At 33.0% G+C, this 25,547-nt stretch overlaps 4 protein-coding genes and 1 pseudogene across 4 annotated transcripts; all 5 read left to right on the forward strand.

The window, feature by feature from the left end:
• The first annotated feature begins 3,982 nt into the window (after positions 1 to 3,982).
• On the forward strand, positions 3,983 to 5,750 carry LOC133701355 (GEM-like protein 5). Its single transcript, XM_062125244.1, has 3 exons — positions 3,983 to 4,578; positions 4,764 to 5,038; positions 5,440 to 5,750. The coding sequence occupies exons 1-3, from the start codon at positions 4,173 to 4,175 to the stop codon at positions 5,647 to 5,649; spliced, it is 891 nt and encodes a 296-aa protein (XP_061981228.1). The 5' UTR covers positions 3,983 to 4,172; the 3' UTR covers positions 5,650 to 5,750.
• Positions 5,751 to 8,642: 2,892 nt separating this feature from the next.
• LOC133701135 (GEM-like protein 5) lies at positions 8,643 to 10,427 on the forward strand. The gene is made up of 3 exons (XM_062124954.1): positions 8,643 to 9,253; positions 9,438 to 9,712; positions 9,977 to 10,427. The coding sequence occupies exons 1-3, from the start codon at positions 8,803 to 8,805 to the stop codon at positions 10,184 to 10,186; spliced, it is 936 nt and encodes a 311-aa protein (XP_061980938.1). The 5' UTR covers positions 8,643 to 8,802; the 3' UTR covers positions 10,187 to 10,427.
• Positions 10,428 to 14,063: 3,636 nt separating this feature from the next.
• Positions 14,064 to 15,856, forward strand: LOC133702241 (GEM-like protein 5). The gene is made up of 3 exons (XM_062126536.1): positions 14,064 to 14,702; positions 14,887 to 15,161; positions 15,426 to 15,856. Exons 1-3 carry the CDS (start codon positions 14,300 to 14,302, stop codon positions 15,633 to 15,635), a joined length of 888 nt encoding a protein of 295 aa, XP_061982520.1. The 5' UTR covers positions 14,064 to 14,299; the 3' UTR covers positions 15,636 to 15,856.
• A 3,717-nt stretch (positions 15,857 to 19,573) lies between these two features.
• Positions 19,574 to 21,318, forward strand: LOC133701136 (GEM-like protein 5). Its single transcript, XM_062124955.1, has 3 exons — positions 19,574 to 20,163; positions 20,347 to 20,621; positions 20,890 to 21,318. The coding sequence occupies exons 1-3, from the start codon at positions 19,767 to 19,769 to the stop codon at positions 21,097 to 21,099; spliced, it is 882 nt and encodes a 293-aa protein (XP_061980939.1). The 5' UTR covers positions 19,574 to 19,766; the 3' UTR covers positions 21,100 to 21,318.
• Positions 21,319 to 22,281: 963 nt separating this feature from the next.
• LOC133700749 (GEM-like protein 5) lies at positions 22,282 to 23,591 on the forward strand (annotated as a pseudogene).
• The last annotated feature ends 1,956 nt before the right edge of the window (positions 23,592 to 25,547 follow it).

Raw genomic sequence — 25,547 nt, forward strand, 5'->3', positions numbered from 1 at the left:
TTACCTCAGAAGGCAGTTTCCCAGTGAGATTACTGACGTGATCTCTTATTAAGGTTTTAATTATTGGTTTAATTACCTAATCTCTCTTCAGAGTTCAATCGTTGTGTCAATGGACCATACAAACCATAACTAACTTTCAAGCTTCAAAATATCAACTTCTCATCTTAGGATACACTAGGCCATTGCCTTTCTACGCTAAGTTTTGGTTCAGGTAATTTTTTTTTAATATTAAAAAATGTCCAAGTGATGTTGATATGTTTTTTTAGTTAAAAAAATAAAAAAATTAATCTGAACTTGACATTTTCAAAGATAATTGAAAAAATTAATAAAAATATAGTTCAAATTAAAAAAAATCAAGAAAATATATCTTTATATTAAAATAACAACATATTAAATTGACTTGGATTAACTCGGTTTAATCTGTCAAATCCACTATTTAGATCATAAGACCTTGATAGATCTATAAAAAAAAATTGAAAAAAAAATATTAAACTCAATTCTTAATCAATTCAATGTTGAAAGATCAAATTAAAAACAAAATTTAATTAAATAAATGAGTCGAGTCAACCTAGATTAACTTGTTAAACTTGGATCATGAGTTTAGGATAATCTTATAAAAAGTAAATCAAAATAAATTATGAAGATTAATCCCCAGTATTAAGGGATGAAATTAAAAAAAAACACATAAAAAACCACTTGAGCCAACTCGAATCAACTAACTAAACTTGCAACTCGTGTTATGAAGCCGAAATAATCTCGTAGAATGCAAACCAGAACAAATTATAAAACATAATTTTTAAAAAACTCAATATTGAAAAATAAAATAAAAAAAAATCAACTAAAAAAAAGACAAAAAAACCCCAAGTCAACTGGCTTTACCCGTGATCTAGGTCATAAGACTGTGATAACCTTATTGGAAGAAAATTAAAAAAAAGCTATAAATCTCAATTCTCAATTAATTCAATGATGAAGGATTAAATTGAAAAAAAATAATAAAAAAGACAAAAAACGGATGGAGTCAACTCAAGTTAATTTGCAAAAACCGGGTTAGAAGACTGGAATAACTCCATTGAAAGCAAATAAAAAAAATATAAAATTTAATTTCCAATCAACTAAATATTGAAAGATGGAATTGAGAAAAATATTCAATTTAAAAAAAATAAAAAAACCCCGAGTTAACCTAGCTAACTTGTAAAATTAGCAACTCGGGTCATGAGACAATGATAAACCCCATAGAAAAAAAATTAAAAAATTATTATAAAACTTAATTCTCAATTAACCCAATGTTGAGTAATGAAGTTGAGAAAAAAAATTAATTAAAAAAATGATAAAAAATGACTCAATCTAACACGACTAACCCGCAAAACTTGCGACCTGGGTCATGAGACCATGATGCCCTATAAAAAATAAATTAAAAAATAAGTATGTTACTTAATTTCTAATCAATCTAATGTTAAATGATGAAATTAAAAAAAAAACTAATTAAAAAATGATTAATCAATACGACTAACTCGCAAAACTCACAACCCGAATCATAAAATTGAAATAACTCTATAAAAATCAAATCAAATCAAAGTCTATACCCAATAAATCCAATATTAAATGATAAAATTAAAAAAAAACATCAAAAATTTTGTGTGTAGAATTAAAAAAAACTTTGATTTTCACTATTCATTACTCCAATAAAAAAAACCAAGCCATTTTAATTTATTTCAACAATAATAATTTAATAAAATAAGTGGCTCTATCCTCTAATAATTAAACTCTACCAAACAGTCGCACCTTAGCTCGGCACCTCTCATCCTCAATTTTGAATTAAGAGATTACACATGTGCTGTGCTGTCTTTTATTTTAAATGATCCAGACTGGATACAGATATGATCATACACAAACAAAGATATTGAGTCCTTTTTAAATTTATCAAAATAATTTCAATGCATGTTTATAACATGTGTCCCTCACCCATTACCACGTGTTGAAAGTCAAAAGCTTAATTTTTATTTTATTTATCTCGTGTTGTAAAATATATTTATAAATCTTAGCTTATTGGGTTAACTTGATTATTCATCGATTTATAATTTAATTAAGATTAGGTTTTACATTGATTTTCTTATAACTAAAATAATATCGTTTTATTTGATAACCTAAAAGAGAGAGCCTGGTGTAGTTCTTCTGGTACATGGGCTTTGCATTTGGGCTGCACAGTCCAGCCTCACCATCAATTATATGATCGGTCCATGTCGAGAATCGAAAAGATGATTCGCTGTACGTTTTTGACAAATTATTATCATGTCATTTTAATTATAAAAATAAAAAATAAAAAAAAATCTGTAATTTTCACGAAGTTAAATTCTCAAAGTTGAAATCAAGTCTCCCAGGCCAACTTTCACACACGTGTTGAAAAGAGGATGCCACGGATGGTAAGAACAGGAGCATCAACTCTTTTATATTTAAGAGCCTTAAAGTAGGGGTGAGCATTTCCGGTTCGGTCCGGTTTTGGACCAAAATAATTAACTAAACTGAAATTATTTTTTTTCAAGTTTTTGAACCGAACTGAACCGAAAACCGGTTCGAACCGACCATATTCGGTTCGGTTCGGTTTTTTTCCCTTCCAAACCAATTTAAACCGAAATTATTTCAATTGAGTTTTTATTTTGAGTTTTTTCACTGACCATATTTTTTCAGGAATTCTATTTTCATCTTGTTCTTAATTTCACAGATCTGTGCTTATTTTCACAGATCTGTGCTTTCTCAACATGCTTTTTCTTAAAATGGTTGGGCATGTATGACGAACAAAAGGAAAGAACAGAGGTCATTTGACTAGAAAAAAAAAAAACAAAGGGAAGATCAAAAGATAGTTTACATAGATCCTCATCTGCTTATTATCCATCGAGTGCCAAACTTGATTTTGAATTTTTGTTCTCACAATACCAACATCAAGGAGAGCACAGAAAAGCCTTTTACTGGTTCAACATGATAATCTTCTTTGGTTACATGTGCATGAAAAATTATACAATAATTACAGGATTATGTGAGAAATAGAAAGAAGAAGGATAAAAAAATTAAAAACAAAAATAAAGAGGGACATGTCTTCTATAGGAGGAATAAAACAATTAAAAGTAAAGTTGCAAAAGTGAAGATAGTGGCGTGCCTTTGAAATAGGAGGAGCATGGAGCATGGAGCATGGAGCATGGAGCAGAGCTTAACAAATAAAGAAGCATGAAGGAGAATCAAAAAGTAAAGATGCATGGAGCAAATGGAAAGGAGAGATGGAGAGATGCAGAGAGTAAGGGAGGAGGCGGCTAGGTTTGTTTTTAGAGGAAAGTTAATTTAGGTTTAGGGTTAGGAAAACATGCTATTTATACCTGTTTTTTTTTTAAGGTTGGCTTGGTTGAACCGATTCGGTTCGGTTTAATCGGTTTTAGACTTTAAAAACCGAAACCGAACCGGACCGGAATTTTTTTGTAATTTTTTAATCGGTTAATTCGGTTTTTTTTTCGGTTCGGTTTTTTTGGTTATTTTTTTTCGGTTTTCTCGGTTATTCGGTTTTTTTACTCATCCCTACCTTAAAGTTGGTGATGACATGTTTGGCTATCCAACCAGAAAAGATGAGCTATTAAAAGGTCTAGAATAACTGTAAGTATTGTTTTTAAAGTTGTTTTATTTAAAAATATATTAATATATATATATATATTTTAAGATTTATTTTTAATATCAAAATGATAAAAAATAATAATTTAAAATAATTTTTTTTTCAAAAAATATAAAAAACTGCTCCAAACAGTCACTAAATGGCACCTAGCTTGCTAGAAACTTCTTGGTTTCTTCTCCTGCTCACATCAACATGTCAAGAAGACAAAAATGGTTCTCCGTTTACCTAGATGCCGCATCTGGAAAGAGCATAATAGGACAGCAGGCTAAGAACGTTCTTGCAAATCTAGAAGGTTGATTTTATCGAGAGTCTTCATTGCAAAGGAAAGGAAACCGTGTATTGGTAGTATGAACAGCCAAAACCTGAACCTCCATAAATGGGCAGCTCTCCTAGCGCTTTAGTACTAAAAAACAATCAAATCTTACAAAAGCCCACTGAAAGAATCAATCAATTTTGAACTGCCAGCTTTTCTCTTTTGCCCAAAATCTACCTCCCATTCAATTCCCCCATTTAAGTAAAGATGACAAGCACCCCTCAAGAGACAGAAGCCCAACGTGTGTCATACCCAACAGTACAATCATCTCCTGAAGCTAAAGAGGCAGAATTCCACGAAGCAACCTCATCAGCCACCGTCACAGAAGAATCACAGCCTAACAATCAACCACCGGCATCAGACGAGGAAACCAAGAAATTGGGCACCCACATCATGGGAGCCCCAGCGGCACCTAACGTCCACTCTGAAAATCAACAAGCTGCCTTATGGAATGCCAGTGAGCACCAGCAAATCTACGAGTATCCATACCTGGTTTATACACCAGTAGAAAAATCAGAAAAGTCAGCCCAGAAATCATTGGAACCCGTGATTCAGAAATTCCAAGAATGGGGCAAGAAAACAGAGACCATAGCCCGTAACATCTGGCAAAATCGTAAGTTGTTGTGCAATCATTCATAAAATACGAACTTGACCTTGATAATGTATATCATATGATCGTGGCGAAATGAGCATGTTATAATGCCAGTATAACGAGTTTCTGCCATACGAGCTGACACAATTTTTTTTCTTGTTTGTGAACTATTTCTAACATATATCTACTTTTACATTTGATTGCAGTTAAAACAGGGCCATCTGTGCCACAAGCTGCGTGGGGTAAGGTAAACCTGACCGCAAAAGCAATCACAGAGGGTGGCTTTGAGTCTCTCTTCAAGCAGATTTTTGAAACTGGTCCTAATGAGAAGCTGATGAAGATTTTTGCTTGTTACCTTTCAACATCTACTGGCCCAGTTGCCGGGACGCTCTATCTATCAACTGCTCGAGTCGCTTTCTGCAGTGACCGTCCTCTGTGCTATACTGCTCCTTCAGGAGAGGAGGCTTGGAGCTACTACAAGGTAAATAAATTGCGAGGCAGAAATCCTGACATTTTTTAGTACATTGAAGTTTTTCTTGATCATGGATCTTCATGTAGTTATGAGTTACAAATGTGAAGTTAGGAAAAATCTGACTAAACAAGAATTTGCGGAAATAACTAAAGAAGAAGCTAATCTACGTTGGCCATAAGGGTAACCTGCATTGTCGGATGGTGCAAAATGTTAATTAAAACACTAATTTTTGGTATTATAAGTGCATAAATTCTATAGCATTGCAACTTGAGTATATCTTCAATCTACTTTGTAATTGTAACATATACAACACAATCACAGGTCACCTCACAATAAATCTTCGATCTATGGCTAATTATAACATCTATATTGGTATTAATTAATTCAATAATGAAAACTTCTTTGAGCAGGTTATGATACCCTTGGGAAAAATAAGCACAGTCAACCCAGTTATCATGAAAGAAAGTCCACCAGAGAAGTACATTCAGATTGTCACCATTGACGGGCACGAATTCTGGTTCATGGGTTTCGTCAATTTTGAGAAGGCATCCCACCATCTCTTAGAGAAGGCGTCGAATCTCAGGGAAGCAGAATACGCAGTTCAGCCCGTTGTTGTTTAGCCGATTATGTAATTACAGTTGGATACTCCATGGCGCTCAAATTTTTGCTTATCTTGTTTGTTGTGTATTTCTTGTTGCAGCATGAATCGGTTTTTTTATTAGCTTCTGATTTATTCTTAATTTTCTGTAGTGTATTTACCTATAACCTTTTTTTTTCATAGATGTCGTAATAATATGAATGTTAGAATTCAAGTTGCGTTTGGATGCATGTTCTAAATTTCCTACGCACAAAGACCAAGCTTGAAAATTACTCCATTAAGCGTACTTAATTCCCACCGCGTTGGATGGTAAAATAAGAAAATAATCTTAAAATTCAAAACGGTGGAGAGCTAGCATAGGCGTGCTAACTTCTCCTCCTTGGTTAATTAAGCATTAAGCACTAACAGTCCCAACAAAATCTTTAGAGGATGAAGAATCTTAGATGAAATTTGGGTCAAATCCTGCAATCAATGATTGGTAGGATGACCTGGTACATCAATTTTCAGGGATTTTATTTATTCTTAATATATTTTAAATTTTTTTAATTGGGCTATAACAATCCCATAGCGTAACTGAATTGATTATCGCAGGGGACAAGTCAGAGGTCATGGATTCGAAACTGGGAGCGCAAATATTTTCTGAATTGTGTCATGTTTTTATTTTAAATAACCTTAATAAAAAAACAAAGAAATGCTAGACGCGCGGGGCCTAACTCTTTGTTGTTTTTTATTTTTTTCTCTGTTTTTTTTTTACACTAAAAAAAAATTATCAGATTTATTTATTATTTACTTTTGAAATGATTCTTAAATATTATTATAAATTTTAATAATTTTTTAAATTTATTATGAATTTTATTTGAGAATAATAATACTAATAATAAATTATTCGTAAAAACTCAATTGAAACTAGTTTTTTCTTATTAAGAATTTGAATTAATTTTGAATGTGATTTTGTCATATTTATATTTTTTTAACCTTTTAATCACACTTTACTTTAACAATCATAATGTTTTTTTAAACATAAAAAATAATTCTAATTAAAAACATTACGTTGATCAAGATAAATAAAAGATATATTTATATAAAAATTTATCATGATAAAATAATTTAAAACAATTGTATTTTCAAGTTTAATAATAATACATTAATACCAAAGAATTTTCTTAAACCTATATATTTTTTCCCATCTAAAAAAATTAGATCCCCTCGTAGCCTGGCGTGGATATACAAACTAGTATAAACTAAAAGAGCAGCCAATTTTATTTTTTTTACTGTTCTCAACATTTAAATATACTGTAAATCCACACAGCGCACCTAAGTCTAATCTTTTTTTCATATTTTTTCAATATATATATATATAAATTTTAAAAATACCGTTTCGGTGCAATTCATTTTATAATTGTTTGGTACTTTTACATATTTTATTGTAGTGTGAAGTTTTTTTTTTTTTTTAAAAAAAAAGAGTTAGTGATGAAATGATAAAAAAAAGGAAAAAAAAAGCCAAAATAAACAGGAAAGTTTTGCCTATCTCTCAAAGTAACTAAAAGATAAGAGAAGGAAGAAGAAGATAAGAAAGAAGATGATGAAAAAAAAAGTGGTTAAATAGGACTGGTAAGCAGGGAAGGAGGAACCAATGCTCATTAATTTGTCCACTTAGATAAAGCACGGAACTAATTGCAATCGAAGAAGAATCCTTTGTTTTGAGAGGAAGGAAGAAGGTACGGTGGAACGAAGGAAGTTCTTCAGAAAGAGACTTTGATTCCCGACTAAGATGCCCCAAGAAGGCAGAGTCCGTTAGAGCAGATAGTGAAACCCCTAGGCTTCAAACCTTGATTTATTTCTATTTCTTCAAAAAGACAAGAAGGAGCAACACTGATAAGGGGCGGTTAGGAAGAACTCCGTCGCTGAGAAATGCCCTCCTTTCGGCTTCGCCTTGTGGTCAGAACCGAGACAGATGGTTTTGGTACAGAATAGAAATGTCACCACAACCGCCTTATCAGTGGATCTCTCTCCGTCCTATCATACCTCTAGCAAACAACAAAGATGAACTTCGAGCTATTTCCCATTCAAAAAAATATTACGTTACAATTCAAAACTTCGTTAAAGGAGACAGAAGATATTATATTTATCTCATGGAACGAGCTATCTTCAGGTCCTGGTCCAAAATCATTCTTTTAGTTTAGATTTTATCAATTTTAAAAATTTGAAACAACAGGGATCAGCAATGACACGACCAAACAAATGCAGCCCCTTTTCACTTTGGCATGGAAAAGTACAAGTTGATCCTTGTAGTTTTAAGTTTTTAATTTTATCATGCATTTTGCCTAGATGGACTGGGCTAAGAGTTTATGCAGTGAAAGTGACTCAACTTTTCACACTAAGAGGATAACACCTTCGTAGAGTGTCGGGAATTTTATGGAAAAAAACATATCTGTTTATATTAAAGATTAAAAATATATGGTTGTTAATTTTAGGATCCGTAAAATTAAAGATTAAAAATATATGGTTGTTAATTTCAGGATCCGTAAAATTAATTGAGGTACGTGCAAGCTGGCCCGAACACCCACATTAAACTAAAAAAAATATGTTAATGAAAATTCAAAAATACGTTTTCTATTTATATTATTTTAATAAATTTTTAACATGATCTTATAGCATTAATTAAATTTGTTTATCTTTAATTTCATACAAAATATTAAATATTATTCTAAATAAATTTTTTATAAAAAAGGAGTACTAATTTCTATAATTATATATTTGATATTATGATAATTTTTATTTTTTTAAAATTTTTTAGATATTTTATTAATTTGTTGATGCAAAGCAGACAAACCTTCTTTTCTATCCGTGATAATATCAAGCGGTGCTTTGACAATGGCAGCCGTTTTCAAAATATCTAGAAAGAGCATGATTTATATGGCTGGCTAAGAGGCTGAACACCTTCTTAGTAATCTAGAAGGTTGATTTTTCATCTTTCTTCATTACAACGAAAACGAAACCGTGTCTGGAAATTATACAATATATGGATAACCCATGAATTGAACTTCTATAAATCAACAGTTTATTAGCACCAATGTAACCATCAAATCTTCCAAAGAGTTCTCACTGAATCAGATAACCAATCTTGAACTGCCGCTTTTTCTGTTTTCCCACTTTTACCTTCCATTCAGTAAAGATGACAAGCACTCCTCAAGAGACAGAAACCCAACACCCACCACCTCCACCATCTCCAAAGGCTGATCAAGAGGCAGAAACCCAACAAGTACCTCCACCACCACCACCTAAGGCTGATCAAGAGGCAGAATTCCATGAACCAACCTCATCTGCCACTGTCACGGAGGAATCCCACCCTAATGATCACCCACCAGCATCGGATGAGAAACCCAATAAATGGGGCACCCACATCATGGGACCAGCAGCAGCTCCTAACGTCCACCCTGACAACCAACAGGCTGCCTTATGGAATGCCAGTGAGCACCAGCAAATCCCCGAGCACCCATACCTGGTTTATACTCCCATTGACAAATCAGAAAAGTCAACCCAGAAATCTTTTGAACCTGTGATCCATAAGTTTCAGGAATGGGGCAAGAAGGCAGAGACCGTAGCCCGTAACATGTGGCACAATCGTAAGTTGATGTTCACAAACCATGAAATATTAAATTTAGCTAATTGATCATCACTATGACTTTGACCATGATAGAGTAGTGATTTTCTGGCATCAAAGCGGACAACAAATTTAGTTCAAGTGTATCTTCCAATCTTATTTCTGATCTGTTTTTAACACGCACCTGCACATACACTTTAATGCAGTTAGCACAGGGCCATCTGTGCCACAAACTGCCTGGGGTAAGGTAAACCTGACGGCGAAAGCAATAACAGAGGGTGGCTTTGAGTCTCTCTTCAAGCATATATTTGAAACCGATCCTAATGAGAAGCTGAAGAAGACTTTTGCTTGTTACCTCTCAACATCTACTGGCCCTGTTGCCGGGACGCTCTATCTATCAACTGCTCGAGTCGCGTTCTGCAGCGACCGTCCTCTGTGCCATACTGCTCCTTCAGGGGAGGAGGCGTGGAGCTACTACAAGGTAAATACATCGCTAGACACCAAGTCGGATAGATTTTACTACATTCATAGCTATTATTATATATAGTTAAGCTCTGTTAAATTGCAAACAAAAGGTGAAGTTGAGAGAAATCGTGCATATATAAAAGGGTTGTTCACGGAGATACAGCAAAACAAAACTAAATATCTTTGGCAATCAAAGCTCAAACTAAACTTTCTATCTTGCTATAGCCGTCCGTGTATATCATGGTACTTAATGAATTCAATAATAACTTATTTTGAGCAGGTTATGATACCCTTGGACAAAATAAGCACAGTCAGCTCGGAGATCATGCTGGAAAATCCATCAAGGAAGTACATTCAAATTGTCAGCACCGATGGGCACGACTTCTGGTTTATGGGTTTCGTTAATTTCGAGAAAGCCTTGCAAAATCTATCAGAGAGCGTGTCAAGTTTCAAGGAAGCAGGAATTGCAATTCAACCAGTTGTTGCTTAGCCAATGATTGCATTTGGAGTTGAATCCTTCATGCCCTTCAAAATTTTGATTTTCACTGTTTCTAGTGGATTTATTGTTTGTTGTCTGAAGGGAGTTTTCTTTTGGTTTTCCTGTTGTCATTCATTTATCCTCTTCTATCATGTATTATTCTTTTCTTTGATTGTTGTTTATGTAGTGATGTAGATTTTTGAAAACGGAGTTGCATTTGGATCTATTTTCTGATATACTTTTCCGCATTCAACATCGTTTTCCATTTCTTAATTTGCAAAAACCTTAACAGCATATATTGCCCCTTATATTTATATATTTATAGATAGATTATAAGTTCAAAATATCCTTTTTTCAACAAGAATTTTAAATTCTAATTCATTAAGAATTCTAATTAACTAGTTATATAAAAATTTTAAACACTTTTTTTTTTATCTTAACAATACTTTCCTTAAACTAATATTCTTAAACATTCATTTAGAAATAGAAGGCTCTTTCTTAAATAGGGTCGTCTAGAGTTCAAACACTAAGAATTTTTCGGAACTTCACAAACGAAGCCAATTCGAGGATGTCTTTTCTTTATTTTTATTTTTTGAGAAAGATATGCAAGTCTTCAATATCTTGATCTGATAATTTACGGATAACTAGAACAAGTTCTTCGAAGGCAAATTTTACTTTTCATGTGCCATTAAAAACATACCATACTACCTCATCTAAGATCTTTGACGTCCCTTTGCTGAGGTTAGTTATAGAAAAAATAGTTGTTATTGTTGCAATAAATATTGCAACTTTTAAAGGGCTACTAATGATGTGTTGTGTTGTTGGAAAATTTATCTAAGAATATGGTTACATGAACATATTTGAAATCAAATTAAAAGGGGAGTTTACTCACTTTTTCGATTAAAATTTTATGAAAATTTAATCTTTAATATACGCAATTTAATATGAAACATTAACATGATTTAAAAAAATATAGGCAAATGAGAAATTGATCTTAAAAAATTCTTAGTTAATATATTTTTGTAAAACCAAAAACTCTATTCCACGTAAAAAAGAAATATAACCTTTTTTATGTTTATTAAGTGGAAAGTTGAGAAGTTAAAATTAGTTTCAAAAAACATCAAAGCTTTTAAATGAGAGATGTCTAAAGGAAATTGAGCTTTGGGATTAAACCTACACATGTGTGCTTCTAGGTGTAAAATAATTTTTTAGTTATTAAAATATTTTTTTTTTTCAATTAAAATTTGGACTTGATCTTGGTCCATAAAGAATATTTTTTTCAACCTAGCCCATTGCTTTGTCCATTTAATGAGTCCATTTAATGAAAGGAAAGATCTGATAAGTTTTTCCAGAACTCTTCCGAGGTTTCATGAACAAATTTTTCCAGCTCAAAAGTCACCTGATTTTAATAAAAAATATTTATGTTTAATTCTAGTTTATTGTGGGTAATTAAAGTTATTAGTAGAGGATGTCCATTAACTTTTGGTTGCTAAAATTATCTATAAAAAAGAAGTTGAAGAAGAATGTTTGGTGTTAGTTAATTTTGTATTGTTTTGACAAAATTTGCCACTTCTTTTTACCTTATTTTCTAGCATTGTGTTCGGGTTTTGAACTTTTGTTTTTCCTCTCAAAATTTCATCAAATCTAGAGTTTAGATTCTGTCATTGTACATGTATTATTAAGTAATATTTTATTGATTCATTAGATATTGTTTAGGAGTCCATTAAAATAAGGTGTTGATGCTGTAATCTTGAGAAATTTATTGAAAAAATTCTATTGCATCAAGCAAGGAGCAATAAAACTTTAAAAACAAAGAATTGATCATTAACAGTAATAAAACTTGATTAATTTTAAAGTATTTTAAAAAATAAATAACTTTTTTTGTTTTGTTTTAATTTATTCAAAAATATGTTGTATGACTAGTATGCTTGCTAAGACCTTATTTTTATATCAATATCAAGTTTGATATATGCTTATAATGCGTGTTAGAATCTTTTATATATAAGCTTTTTGTTATGATAGAAAATTTACTATGATCTGATGAATTTCATGATCATAAACTAAGTATATATGCTTTTGTCTTAATTATTATTATCTAATATTTTTGGACAATCTTAACAGTTGCTACTATTGCTGTGCATGTTTTGAAGTTGCTGTCGCTGGAGTTTTTTCTGCTGTTGGTATGACTCTGATCTTCTGCTACTGCATGTAACTTGTTGATGCTATGTATTTCCTGTTGTGTTTGTAGAAGGCTGACTCATCAATTGAGGCTACTAATGTGTCTGTGATACTATGAAAAATTGAATAGGAAAGGACAACATTATCCTTTAATGAGTAATTTTAGGTTACTATGGTTGAGGGATAACTAAAACATTTCACATATTTTGATACATACATACATACATACATACATATATATATATATATATATATATGGATTTTAAAAAAATAGCAATAATAATTAAAATAAAATAATTAATTAGGTTTTCTATTATGCCCTTTTTATTTATTAAGGGTATTATAAGTAATAATGTGTATATTAGTAATTACATAATAATTTGGAGTATAAAAAGAAAACGAAACCTTAAGGAGTGAATGTCATACTAATAGTCTTAGATTGATAGAAAATAATTGGAAGTGATTTTATATGTTTTTGATAGATGAATTTGAAGAAATAATGAAATTAAGGAATTGAAAAAAAAAATGAGTTAGTAACTTTATACCACTAAAATCTAGTTGTTCAATGAGTGTTATAGTCAAGATTTGATACCTAATTATAGTATACCATAAGTTTTTCAATTTAATTAATAGTTATAATAATAAAAAATACACAATTTTAATTTATAATCTTTGAATTTATAAAAACATAAAATGTTTGAAGTGGAGAATGCAATCCATCATATTTAAATATGTAGCCAAAATTTATTTTTTTAATTAAGTGTGGTTGTAATTATTTTATTAAAATTATTTTTTTATTTTTTTAAAATTATTTTTTATATAAGTACATTAAAATGATTTAAAAACAATAATAAAATATTAATTTTAAAAAAATTAATAAAAAAATTTAATTTTTTTTAAAATATAAAAATAAACTTGAATTTAATATACTACCTGTTGCATAAAAAAAAATGTCACATGCTTCGATAATTTGCATGTAATGTATGTACGATTTGTCATTAAAGCTGATGAATATGTTACATCAACCAACCAGGGATGTCCTAAGTCGATCACATCTTGGTCAAGACCCTTTAAATAGTCAATGATCCAAAAGGTCTCCTCACCCATCCATGGATGCCATGTCATACCCAACCAGTAAACTTTTCCTTACGTGGCGGATTGTAAACGAGACACAATATGACACGTCAGCACCCAACCATATCGAATTTACAAATCAAGTCTTAATGATTGGATTTAGATGTATCATAAAATTTAATATTTGAACAGTTATCTATCAACGTTTTTATTTCTCTCCATTCTTCTTCTTAGTTCAAAATTTTGTTTCTCTATTTTTGAAAAATTATTTAGAGAAAAAAAATGAAAAATAAAACACACTCACGACTGTAATTAAAATCCATGTACAACTTCTAGTGCCAGTTCAAAAAACCGAAGCAAATAAAAATTTGTATTTTTTTGCTAATCTAGAAATATCCTACATTGTCATCCGTCTTCAAAATATCCTACATCTGGGAAGAGCATAATTCAAAATATTAAACTAGTATTTTTTTAGATATTTTCCATTCATGTTAATTTGCTGATGCAAAGCAGACAAACCTTCTTTTCTATCCGTGATAATATGAAGCGGAGCTTTGACAATGGCACCCGTTTTCAAAATATCTAGAAAGAGCATAATTTACATGGCTGGCTAAAGAGGCTGAACACATTCTTGCTAATCTAGAAGGTTGATCTTTCATCTTTCTTCATTGCAAAGAAAACGAAACCGTGTCTGCAAAATTATATAATATGGATAACCCATGAATTGAACTTCTATAAATCAAAAGTTTATTAGCACCAACCAAACCATCAATTCTTCCAAAGAGTTCTCACTGAATCAGATAACCAATCTTGTTCTGCCGCTTTTTGTGTTTTCCCCCTTTTACCTTCCATTCAATTCCCCATTTAGTAAAGATGACAGGCACTCCTCAAGAGACAGAAACCCAACAAGTACCTCCACCACCACCATCTCCAAAGGCTGATCAAGAGGCAGAACTCCATGGACCAACCTCATCTGCCACTGTCACGGAGGAATCCCACCCTAAGGATCACCCACCAGCATCGGATGAGAAAACCAAGAAATGGGGCACCCACATCATGGGACCTCCAGCAGCACCTAACGTCCACCCTGACAACCAACAGGCTGCCTTATGGAATGCCAGTGAGCACCAGCAAATCCCCGAGCACCCATACCTGGTTTATACTCCCATTGACAAATCAGAAATGACAACCCAGAAATCTTTTGAACCTGTGATCCATAAGTTTCAGGAATGGGGCAAGATGGCAGAGACCGTAGCCCGTAACATCTGGCACAATCGTAAGTTGATGTTCACAAACCATGAAATATTAAATTTAGCTAATTGATCATCACTGTGACTGTGACCATGATAGAGTAGCGTATTTCTGGCATCAAAACGGACAACAAATTTAGTTCAAGTGTATCTTCCAATCTTATTTCTGATCTGTTTTTAACACGCACCTGCACATACACTTTAATGCAGTTAGCACAGCGCCATCTGTGCCACAAGCTGCCTGGGGTAAGGTAAACCTGACGGTGAAAGCAATCACTGAGGGTGGCTTTGAGTCTCTCTTCAAGCATATATTTGAAACGGATCCTAATGAGAAGCTGAAGAAGAGTTTTGCTTGTTACCTTTCAACATCTACTGGCCCTGTTGCCGGGACGCTCTATCTATCAACTGCTCGTGTCGCGTTCTGCAGTGACCGTCCTCTGTGCCATACTGCTCCTTCAGGGGAGGAGGCGTGGAGCTATTACAAGGTAAATACATCACTAGACACCAAGTCGGATAGATTTTACTACATTCATAGCTATTATTATATATAGTTAAGCTCTGTTAAATTCCAAACAAAAGGTGAAGTTGAGAGAAATCGTGCATGTACAAAAGGGTAGTTCACGGAGATACAGCGAAACAAAAATAAATATCTTTAGCAATAAAACTCAAACTAAGTTTTCTATCTTGCTATAGCCATCCGTGTATATCATGGTGTACTGATGAATTCAATAATAATTTATTTTGAGCAGGTTATGATACCCTTGGACAAAATAAGTACAGTCAGCTCGGAGACCATGCTGGAAAATCCATCAAGGAATTTCATTCAAATTGTCAGCACCGATGGGCACGACTTCTGGTTTATGGGTTTCGTTAATTTCGAGAAAGCCTTGCAAAATCTATCAGAGAGCGTGTCAAGTTTCAAGGAAGCAGGAATTGCAATTCAACCAGTTGTTGCTTAGCCAATGATTGCATTTGGAGTTGAATCCTTCATGCCCTTCAAAATTTTGATTTTCACTGTTTCTAGTGGATTTATTGTTTGTTGTCTGAAGGGGGTTTTCTTTTGTTTTTCCTCTTGTCATTCATTTATCCTCTTCTATCATGTATTCTTTTCTTTGATTGTTGATTATATAGTTATGTAGATTTTTGAAAACGGAGTTGCAGTTGGATATATTTTCTGATATACTTTCTCCACCCACCCACCGCATTCTTAATTTGCAAAAGCCTCAACAGCATCGTGAACGGAGTATAGCGGGCAAATACTTAAAAAGACTCCTCAAAATTCGAGTTTCTATGAATGAAATGCTGTCACCCATTAAAGAAAAGAAAAAAAAAGAGACCCGGATGGCTTGTCATTTTAGGGCTTCAATTCTATAATGGGCTCATTTCTTTTTTTTTTTTGTGAACGAATATTTACGAGTATTGGAATTCCAAAGAACGCCGTGATTTGATCTTAACATTAATTCGTAGTATTGTCTTTCCATTTCATCCAAAATAATTTCAAATGGTCAACGAAAACAACATGACGTGATCAAAGAAAATCTAAGGAGGTTCATCCAATGTGCAAGTTGAGATAATCCCTCTGCAGTGGGCAGTGTCGTTGGAAGGAAAACTTTTACGCAGCCAAAACCGTCGTAATTTGATTGCTAGAGCGCAGGAGGACTGTCTAAAATGAAGTTTTTTCAGCAAATGCTAAGAGCAGAGAATCCATCCCCACCGCCGAAAGTGAATTAATAGCGGAGTTGCAGGCTGCCACCACAAATCATTGAAAGTGAATCACAAATAAAAGTTAAAAAGCTCCATGTCGGTGGCTACTTAACAAATCAACCGATCGGGCACTATGTCGGCAAAGGATATGACAAATCAATTGTAGAGAAAACAGACAATTGCTTCCTCAAGCTCTAATTAGTATTAATACTAATTAATCAGCTTGAGATTTAGCAATACACAAATCAACCTTATTGCTTAGAAGCTAGGGTTGCTACAAGAACTCCTACCGGAGGTGAAATGGTAACTTTCGAAGACAGACAATTAAGAGTACGCAAATGCATAGTTAAATTAGAATAGGTCAGTTTATGAGGTCCCTTTGACATGATCCCATTAAATTAAAGGTTGCTGATAGCATATTCGGATATTTAAACTGATCGTGGGATATTATTTTTTAATTTATGACATAATTATTTTTATTATAACATTTATTTAATTTTTAAAATTTACAAGGATTTGTTTAGTATAAGAATCATAACTATCAAATAAAATTTTATCCGTCTTTTTTTTTTGTCTTATTTCTTTTATTTTTATTATATATTTTGTTTTCTTAAAACAATAACCAAACACTATCTAAAAACAAAAAAATAAGTTGAATTTCTAATATTTAACTTGCAAGTGGTAGGGAATGACAAGAGACACTAATTTTCCTTTTAATTATATGATATAAATATTTTCATTATAATATTTATTTAATTGTTAAGATTTACAAAGTTTTTGCTTAATATATGAATTCTAATGCTATTTGAATTCATGTAACTATCAATTTTTTTAAATTAAGACTAAAAATAGGGATGTTTAACTTATTTTTTTTTATTAAAAATTATTAAATTCCAAACTTAATAGAGTTTTATCTATATTTCTAAAAAATCTCAGCTATAACCTTAGAATTTTAAAATCCTAATTTTTATTCACTCTAGATATTACATCATAAACAAAAACAGCCAGGCTGTTAAATTTATTAATGGTGTCTAGCTAGAAACAAACCTTCTCGATTCTTCTCCTGATAATTTCAATCGGCCAAAAAGTTATTTGGCATTGCCACCTGTTCACCTAGATAGTCCTCCTCGGAAGAGTCATGTCTAACAGGGACACTTTCAATCTAGAAGGCTGATTCATCTACTTTCTTCAATTCACCAAAAAAAAATAATAATAAAAAAATCTGCTTTCTTCAATGCAAAGAAATACGTGCGTGTAGGCTCCATAAAAACAATCAAAACGCACGATAGTTTTTGCTCTTGCCACATCTCCCTTCCATTCAGTTCTAGTCGGTCAAAATGACAAGCTCACCTCAACAGGCACAGCAACATGAAGTCCCAAGTCCCAGCATTATCAGCTCCTAAAGCTACGGTAGCCGAATCTCATGAGCCACCCTCATCGTCCACTGTCACAGAGGGGTCGCCGCTTCAACCACCACCAATATCGGATGAGGAAACCAAGAAATGGGGCAGCCACGTCATGGGACCACCGCCAGCACATAATGTCCACCCTGACAACCAATGCTAATCATGTGCAGAACACGTAATATGATAACTACTTAAATAAAAAAAATAATACTAATGAATATTCGAGATTCAACGAGTTAGACATGGATATGGATGTTTCTTTTTAATAGATAATCTATAGTTTATAATTATTTATTTTGGATGTGGATAAGATGAGTTAGATATAAATATCTATATATTTTTTAATAGATAATGAATAGCAAATGATTATTTATTTTGGATATATATATATATATATAATATTAAAAAAATCTAAATATTCTAAAAATATATCAATATAATATAAATATATATTTTGAGTTAGGTTAATGGGAATTTGGGTCAGATTTTACAATATTTATATTATTTTTATTATACATCTAGTAAGGTAAATATAAAAAAATATTCATTCATTTATATTGGGTAATTATTTATCGGGTTGGCTTCAATTTCCTTTTGTTAGGCAAACCTTCTAAAAATCCCCAAACTTTGAAGCGAGTTTAGATTAGATTCACAATAATTAAATCCGAAATGTAAGAATGAAGTCTCAATCAAATCCTTCATTGATGATACTAAGTAACACTCGAGGATGGTGTGATTTTTTTTTTAAAAAAATTATTTACAAAAACAAGCAAATTTTCTAAGATTTTTACTTTTGAATCACGTGAATCTCACATGTAGACCACACTTTACACACACACACACAAAACTCTTGTATTTATTAGTATAATTTATTCTCGTTATCCCATGATTACTTAATCATTACATTAACCTAAATTAGCATAATGATTTGATTGAGAATTCATTAATACATAGAGGATTTAATCTAGATGAAAAATATATTTAGACCTAACCAAGATTAGCCCTATAGGCTGAGGGCTTTTTTGAGGTTTCCTCCATAATGTTGCAAAACATGATTTAATTTTATCAATCTTAGAAAATTAAAACAACAGGAACCAACATTGACACAACCAAACAAATGCAACCCCTTTCCAGTTTGGCATGGGGAATTATAGTTTGATCCCAATAATTCTCAGTTTTACCTTTTTGGTTTCTTTTTTTTGTAGGTTTCACATTTCTTTACTAAAATTCATTTATTTTACCTTCCAATTCATAAACTTTGAAATCAGAAAAATAGTCATAAAAAAATAAAATAAAAAAGAGAAAATTATTGATTAACTACATTTCTACCATTAAAAATATCGATTTTGGTGTTATTAAATTTCTTTTCATGCAAAAAAATATCATCAAAGTATTTTAATAGATTTTTAAATAAAAAATACTTAAAAAAATATACATATTTCAGTGTTAATCAATACCTTAGGTTCCTGTTCCTTTAAAAAAAGAGAGAGATGTTGCTTTCACCTGATGACATGTTTGGGTATTTCAAAGCAAAGCAGCCAAACCTTCCTTTCTTACCGTGATGATGAATCGGTCGACAAGTGAAAAATTAATATTTTTTTAGATATTTTGTTACTTTGTTGATGCAAAGCAGACAAACCTTCTTTTCTATCCGTGATAATATCAAGCGGAGCTTTGACAATGGCACCCGTTTTCAAAATATCTAGAAAGAGCATAATTTATATGGCTGGCTAAGAGGCTGAACACATTCTTGCTAATCTAGAAGGTTGATCTTTCATCTTTCTTCATTGCAAAGAAAACGAAACCGTGTCTGCAAAATTATATAATATGGATAACCCGTGAATTGAACTTCTATAAATCAAAAGTTTATTAGCACCAACCAAACCATCAATTCTTCCAAAGAGTTCTCACTGAATCAGATAACCAATCTTGAACTGCCGCTTTTTGTGTTTTCCCACATTTACCTTCCATTCAGTAAAGATGACAGGCACTCCTCAAGAGGCAGAAATCCAACAAGTACCTCCACCACCACCTAAGGCTGATCGAGAGGCAGAATTCCATGAACCAACCTCATCTGCCACTGTCACGGAGGAATCCCACCCTAATGATCACTCGCCAGCATCGGATGAGAATCCCAAGAAATGGGGCACCCACATCATGGGACCAGCAGCAGCTCCTAACGTCCACCCTGACAACCAACAGGCTGCCTTATGGAATGCCAGTGAGCACCAGCAAATCCCCGAGCACCCATACCTGGTTTATACTCCCATTGACAAATCAGAAATGACAACCCAGAAATCTTTTGAACCTGTGATCCATAAGTTTCAGGAATGGGGCAAGAAGGCAGAGACCGTAGCCCGTAACATGTGGCACAATCGTAAGTTGATGTTCACAAACCATGAAATATTAAATTTAGCTAACTGATCATCACTGTGACTGTGACCATGATAGAGTAGCGATTTTCTGGCATCAAAGGGGACAACAAATTTAGTTCAAGTGTATCTTCCAATCTTATTTCTGATCTGTTTTAACACGCACCTGCACACACACTTTAATGCAGTTAGCACAGCGCCATCTGTGCCGAAAGCTGCCTGGGGTAAGGTAAACCTGACGGCGAAAGCAATCACAGAGGGTGGCTTTGAGTCTCTCTTCAAGCATATATTTGAAACTGATCCTAATGAGAAGCTTAAGAAGACTTTTGCTTGTTACCTCTCAACATCTACTGGCCCTGTTGCCGGGACGCTCTATCTATCAACTGCTCGAGTCGCGTTCTGCAGCGACCGTCCTCTGTGCCATACTGCTCCTTCAGGAGAGGAGGCGTGGAGCTACTACAAGGTAAATACATCGCTAGACACCAAGTCGGATAGATTTTACTACATTCAAAGCTATTATTATATATATAGTTAAGCTCTGTTAAATTGCAAACAAAAGGTGATCAAGTTGAGAGAAATCGTGCATATATAAAAGGGTAGTTCACGGAGATACAGCAAAACAAAACTAAATATCTTTGGCAATCAAAGCTCAAACTAAGTTTTCTATCTTGCTATAGCCATCCGTGTATATCATGGTACTAATGAATTCAATAATAACTTATTTTGAGCAGCTTATGATACCCTTGGACAAAATAAGCACAGTCAGCTCGGAGACCATGCCGGAAAATCCATCAAGGAAGTACATTCAAATTGTCAGCACCGATGGGCACGACTTCTGGTTTATGGGTTTCGTTAATTTCGAGAAAGCCTTGCAAAATCTATCAGAGAGCGTGTCAAGTTTCAAGGAAGCAGGAATTGCAATTCAACCAGTTGTTGCTTAGCCAATGATTGCATTTGGAGTTGAATCCTTCATGCCCTTCAAAATTTTGATTTTCACTGTTTCTAGTGGATTTATTTTTTGTTGTCTGAAGGGAGTTTTCTTTTGGTTTTCCTGTTGTCATTCATTTATCCTCTTCTATCATGTATTCTTTTCTTTGATTGTTGTTTATGTAGTTATGTAGACTTTTGAAAACGGAGTTGCATTTGGATATATTTTCTGATATACTTTTCCCACCCTCCACCGCATTCAACATCGTTTTCCATTTCTTAATTTGCAAAAGCCTTAACAGCATCGTGAACGGAGATAGCTGGCTAAATACTTAAAGACTCCTCAAAACTCGAGTTTCTATGAATGAAATGCTGTCAACATTAAAGAAAAAAAAAACAGAGAGACCCGGATGGCTTGTCATTTTAGGGCTTCAATTCTATAATGGGTTCATTTCGGTTTTTTGTGAACTTTAATATTTGCGAGAATTGGAATTCCAAAAAACCCCGTGATTTTATCTTTACATTAATTCGTAGCCATGCCTTGCCATTTCATCCAAAGGTTATCAAATGGTCAAGGACAATAACATGACATGATCAAAGAAAATCTAAGAAGGTTTATCTATTGTGCAAGTTGAGATAATCCCTCTGCATTTGGCAGTGTTGTTGTTGAAAGGAAAACTTTTAAGCAGCCAAAACCGTCGTAATTTGATTGCTAGAGCACAGTTATAGTCTAAGAAACATGATGGACTCTTCAACCTACATATATTCAGATAGGACTGTCTAAAATGAAGTTTTTTCAGCAAAACGCCGGGATTCTGATATTCAGGTGAATTGGTAACTTCCGAAGACAGATAATTAAGAGCACGCAAATGCATAGTTAAATTAGAATAGGATCAGTTTACGAGGTCCCTTGGCTGGACCCATTAAATCAAGGTTGCTGTAACATATTCGGATATTTAAACAAAAAACAGCCAAGCTATTAAATTAATTAATGGTGTCTATCTATAAACTTCGATTCTTCTCCTGATAATTTCAATCGGTCAAGCGGCCAAAAAGTTCTCTGGCATTGCCACCTGTTCACCTAGATAGCCCTTCTCGACAGAGCATGTGGCTAACAGGCTAAGGATGTTTCCACTCTAGAAGGCTGGTTTATATGTTTTCTTCAATGCAAAGAAATACGTGTGCGTAGGCTGTAGAACACCCAAACCTTGAACCTCTATATTTAGACAGCACTCTATAAGCTCCATAAAAACAATCAGCCTTTACAAAGGAAAATTCAATCTCGCACTGGTAGTTTTTGTTCTTGCCACATCTACCTTGCATCCAGTTCTAGCCGGTCAGAATGACAAGCACGTCTCAACAGACACAGCAACATGAAGTACCAGTCCCACCATTATCAGCTCCTAAAGCTACAGGAGCAGAATTTCAAGAACCACCCCCACCGCCCACTGTCACAGAGGGTTCGCAGCTTCATCCACCACCATTATCTGATGAGGAAACCAAGAAATGGGGCACCCACATCATGGGACCACCAGCAGCACCTAATGTCCACCCTGACATCCGGCAAGCTGCCTTATGGGTTGCCGTTGAGTACCAACAAATCTATTAGTATCCTTACGTGGCTTATACTGCAGTAGAAAAATCAGAGAAGTCAAGCCATAAAATCTTTGAACCTGTGATCCATAAGTTCCATGAATGGGGCAAGAAGGCAGAGACGATAGCCCGTAACATCTGGCACCACTGTAAGTTGATACAACAAATCCTAAATATAGCTAATTTATTGTGAGCAATCGTATTTGAGCACGATCAAGGTGAACTGAACATCAAACTTTATTTCAAGTACACAAGTATGTTTGCTGATTATCTATATCTAAAATTGCAGTGAAGGCAGGACCGCCTGTTCCAGAAGCTGCTTGGGGTAAGGTACGTAAACCTGACAGCGAGAGCACTAACAGAGGGTGGCTTTGAATCTCTCTTCATACTGATATTTGAAACTGATCCTAGTGAGAAACTGGAGAAGACTTCTACCTGTTACCTATCAACTTCTACTGGCCCTGTTACTGGATCCCTCTATCTATCAATTTGCTAGAGTGGCTTTCTGCAGTGATCGTCCACTATGCTATACTGCCCCTTCAGGCCAGGAGGCATGGAGCTACTACAAGGTGAGAATATTTGAAGGCACAAATTCTTATTACTACATTTATAGTTATTTTCATAATGGATCTCCATTGAATTGCAAAGAAATGCATAGGTAGGAAAAATCTGACAAAAACAGGTACTTGCAGAAATAAAACAAGAAGCTAAACATTTCAATATATTACATTATCGACACATTAAAGCTCGATCTAAAGTTTGACGATGAAAATGTTTATTTAACAGCAATTTGTTTTTTCCCTAATTCTTAATATGTCCAATATCATTCATGAAAACCAGTTTGTAACGGTAACAAATCGAACACAGTCAGTCTGTCACAGGTTCTGCACCACACAGAATTTTGTATCTAATACTTTTATACTAGACACTATAAATTTAATTTATATTAAATTACGTTTATAAATGGTTGTTTCTGTTTCAATAGACGTATGCAGTGTCCTATAAATCTCTATATTATAAATGACTAAGAATAATAATATATAATTGTGATGAATGTGTATTTGTAAAGATTGATAGGTATTTATAAGGGTCTTTTGTGATTAAAAATTATATTATATGTATAAAAAAATACTCAATAAATATTTGTAACATCATTTTTTTTCTTAAGAAATACTTAAAAACATAGTGCATTTCAATATTAAATGACTAAATGATTATTAATTATTTCATTTCTGCCGAAGAAAAAACAAAAAAAACTGAGTTTGATAGAATAGTCAATTTTTTTATATTTTATCAGGACTTATCTCTTTTTTTTACAATTAAATAAGATTAAATCATTAAAAAAATTAAAACATAACTTCCATCCTCATTCTTTTTGAATTGAAGGGTTTTTTTTATATATCCTCTAATTTTTTATCCTATGAGATATGATATACCGTTACCGAAAAGGGAGTGGAGAAAAACGAAAATGAGATGCAGTATGATTTTAGAATTTGGATTCTAACCTAACCCAAGAGTCCGATACATTCATTCTAGGCCCATTATGTAATGGGCTTTTGCGGACCCTAGGCTTAATAAGGCATCCAGGTTCTGCTGTATATGTAATGGGCTTTTGCGGATCCTTGAGCTTAGTACCACACTGCAAGGGACGGCAAATAATTCCTGGCCCTCCAAACCCAACTGTCGTTTGTCCTTTTTGCCTGCCATCTTGGGCTCTCTGAATCCAGCTTGGAAATTCTTTTACGAGATGTATAGTGAAATCTGAAATTAAATAGAGTTTACCAAAAATTTTGACCTGATGCTTTTTTTTTGTTAGAGTATTTAGAGTAGAATATTACCAATTTAATTACTATCACAACCTTATCGTTAATTTGGTTTACAAGTCATCAAACAAAATATGATTTAACTCAAAATCTTTTGAAATTATAAACTAAAAAAAGTATGTTGAAATCAAAATTTCTTTGCACGAAAAAATAAACATATTCTCGTGCAGTGGACATCCTTGACCTACTTTTTAGAAGGGACGAGGTTTATAAGCACGTCCAATAATTTTCATGAATATGAACACATTTATTGAATATATATATATATAATATTTGGATTGTAATCTCGTGTTGAATCGTTCAATCCCAGTGTCTGTTGGTAAAAAATGTACAAATTAATTTAACGTGTATTCTTTAATAATTCTGGATCAAGAACTGTAGACGTGATGTGTTTTAATTTTATTTACAATTTATATGATTTTTTTTTTAATTCTTTATGAGGTCTTCTTTACACTTTTTGAGGTTTCCATTTTATGTATCCCTTATGTGGGTTTGTGATGCTATAAGAAAGATTTCTTCAACGATGTTAATAATCAATTCCCAGATCTAATGGTCAGAAGAGAAAATAAATTAAAAGATTTTAAGATAACAAAGGCATTGAAGGACCGTCGAGGTTAAAATAAGTATATTAACGGCCTCTTCCCTTTATAATATAGTTTTTCCCAAGAGAGAGTTGTTTTTTGTATTTCCATTTTATGATTTAAGATTTTTTTAGAAAAAATGAATTTGAAATGCTAGACATTTCTGTATTTAATAATTTTTCAAATATTAACACTGGGAGTACTGCTATATTTTTCCCAAAACTAGAATTGTGATTCTTTTCAAAATGGAGGTATCGAGTTCCCAAGTGCTTTTGGTTATTCAAGGCTATCTATGGTTTAATTAACAAGTTCTTTAGGCTTTTTTCTATTAGATATTTTAGGTAAAAAATTAGTTGAAAATGAGTTTTTGAATGAAAAATAAACAAAAACCCTATTTTTTTTAGCTATCATAATGATCAAATCTAAGAAAATATAAACGATACATCATCTAAAAAATAAATTTTT

Source organism: Populus nigra, chromosome 8 (genome assembly GCF_951802175.1).
Source record: "Populus nigra chromosome 8, ddPopNigr1.1, whole genome shotgun sequence".
Taxonomy (NCBI): domain Eukaryota; kingdom Viridiplantae; phylum Streptophyta; class Magnoliopsida; order Malpighiales; family Salicaceae; genus Populus; species Populus nigra.

What these genes read in the sequence shown, in the direction of transcription:
- LOC133702241 (XM_062126536.1), top strand. Translation starts at nt 14,300, where the DNA reads ATGACAGGCACTCCTCAAGAGACAGAAACCCAACAAGTACCTCCACCA. An exon ending in CCGTAACATCTGGCACAATC is followed by an intron (nt 14,703 to 14,886) that starts GTAAGTTGATGT and finishes ACTTTAATGCAG; the next exon opens with TTAGCACAGCGCCATCTGTG. An exon ending in AGGCGTGGAGCTATTACAAG is followed by an intron (nt 15,162 to 15,425) that starts GTAAATACATCA and finishes TATTTTGAGCAG; the next exon opens with GTTATGATACCCTTGGACAA.
- LOC133701355 (XM_062125244.1), top strand. Translation starts at nt 4,173, where the DNA reads ATGACAAGCACCCCTCAAGAGACAGAAGCCCAACGTGTGTCATACCCA. An exon ending in CCGTAACATCTGGCAAAATC is followed by an intron (nt 4,579 to 4,763) that starts GTAAGTTGTTGT and finishes ATTTGATTGCAG; the next exon opens with TTAAAACAGGGCCATCTGTG. An exon ending in AGGCTTGGAGCTACTACAAG is followed by an intron (nt 5,039 to 5,439) that starts GTAAATAAATTG and finishes TTCTTTGAGCAG; the next exon opens with GTTATGATACCCTTGGGAAA.
- LOC133701135 (XM_062124954.1), top strand. Translation starts at nt 8,803, where the DNA reads ATGACAAGCACTCCTCAAGAGACAGAAACCCAACACCCACCACCTCCA. An exon ending in CCGTAACATGTGGCACAATC is followed by an intron (nt 9,254 to 9,437) that starts GTAAGTTGATGT and finishes ACTTTAATGCAG; the next exon opens with TTAGCACAGGGCCATCTGTG. An exon ending in AGGCGTGGAGCTACTACAAG is followed by an intron (nt 9,713 to 9,976) that starts GTAAATACATCG and finishes TATTTTGAGCAG; the next exon opens with GTTATGATACCCTTGGACAA.
- LOC133701136 (XM_062124955.1), top strand. Translation starts at nt 19,767, where the DNA reads ATGACAGGCACTCCTCAAGAGGCAGAAATCCAACAAGTACCTCCACCA. An exon ending in CCGTAACATGTGGCACAATC is followed by an intron (nt 20,164 to 20,346) that starts GTAAGTTGATGT and finishes ACTTTAATGCAG; the next exon opens with TTAGCACAGCGCCATCTGTG. An exon ending in AGGCGTGGAGCTACTACAAG is followed by an intron (nt 20,622 to 20,889) that starts GTAAATACATCG and finishes TATTTTGAGCAG; the next exon opens with CTTATGATACCCTTGGACAA.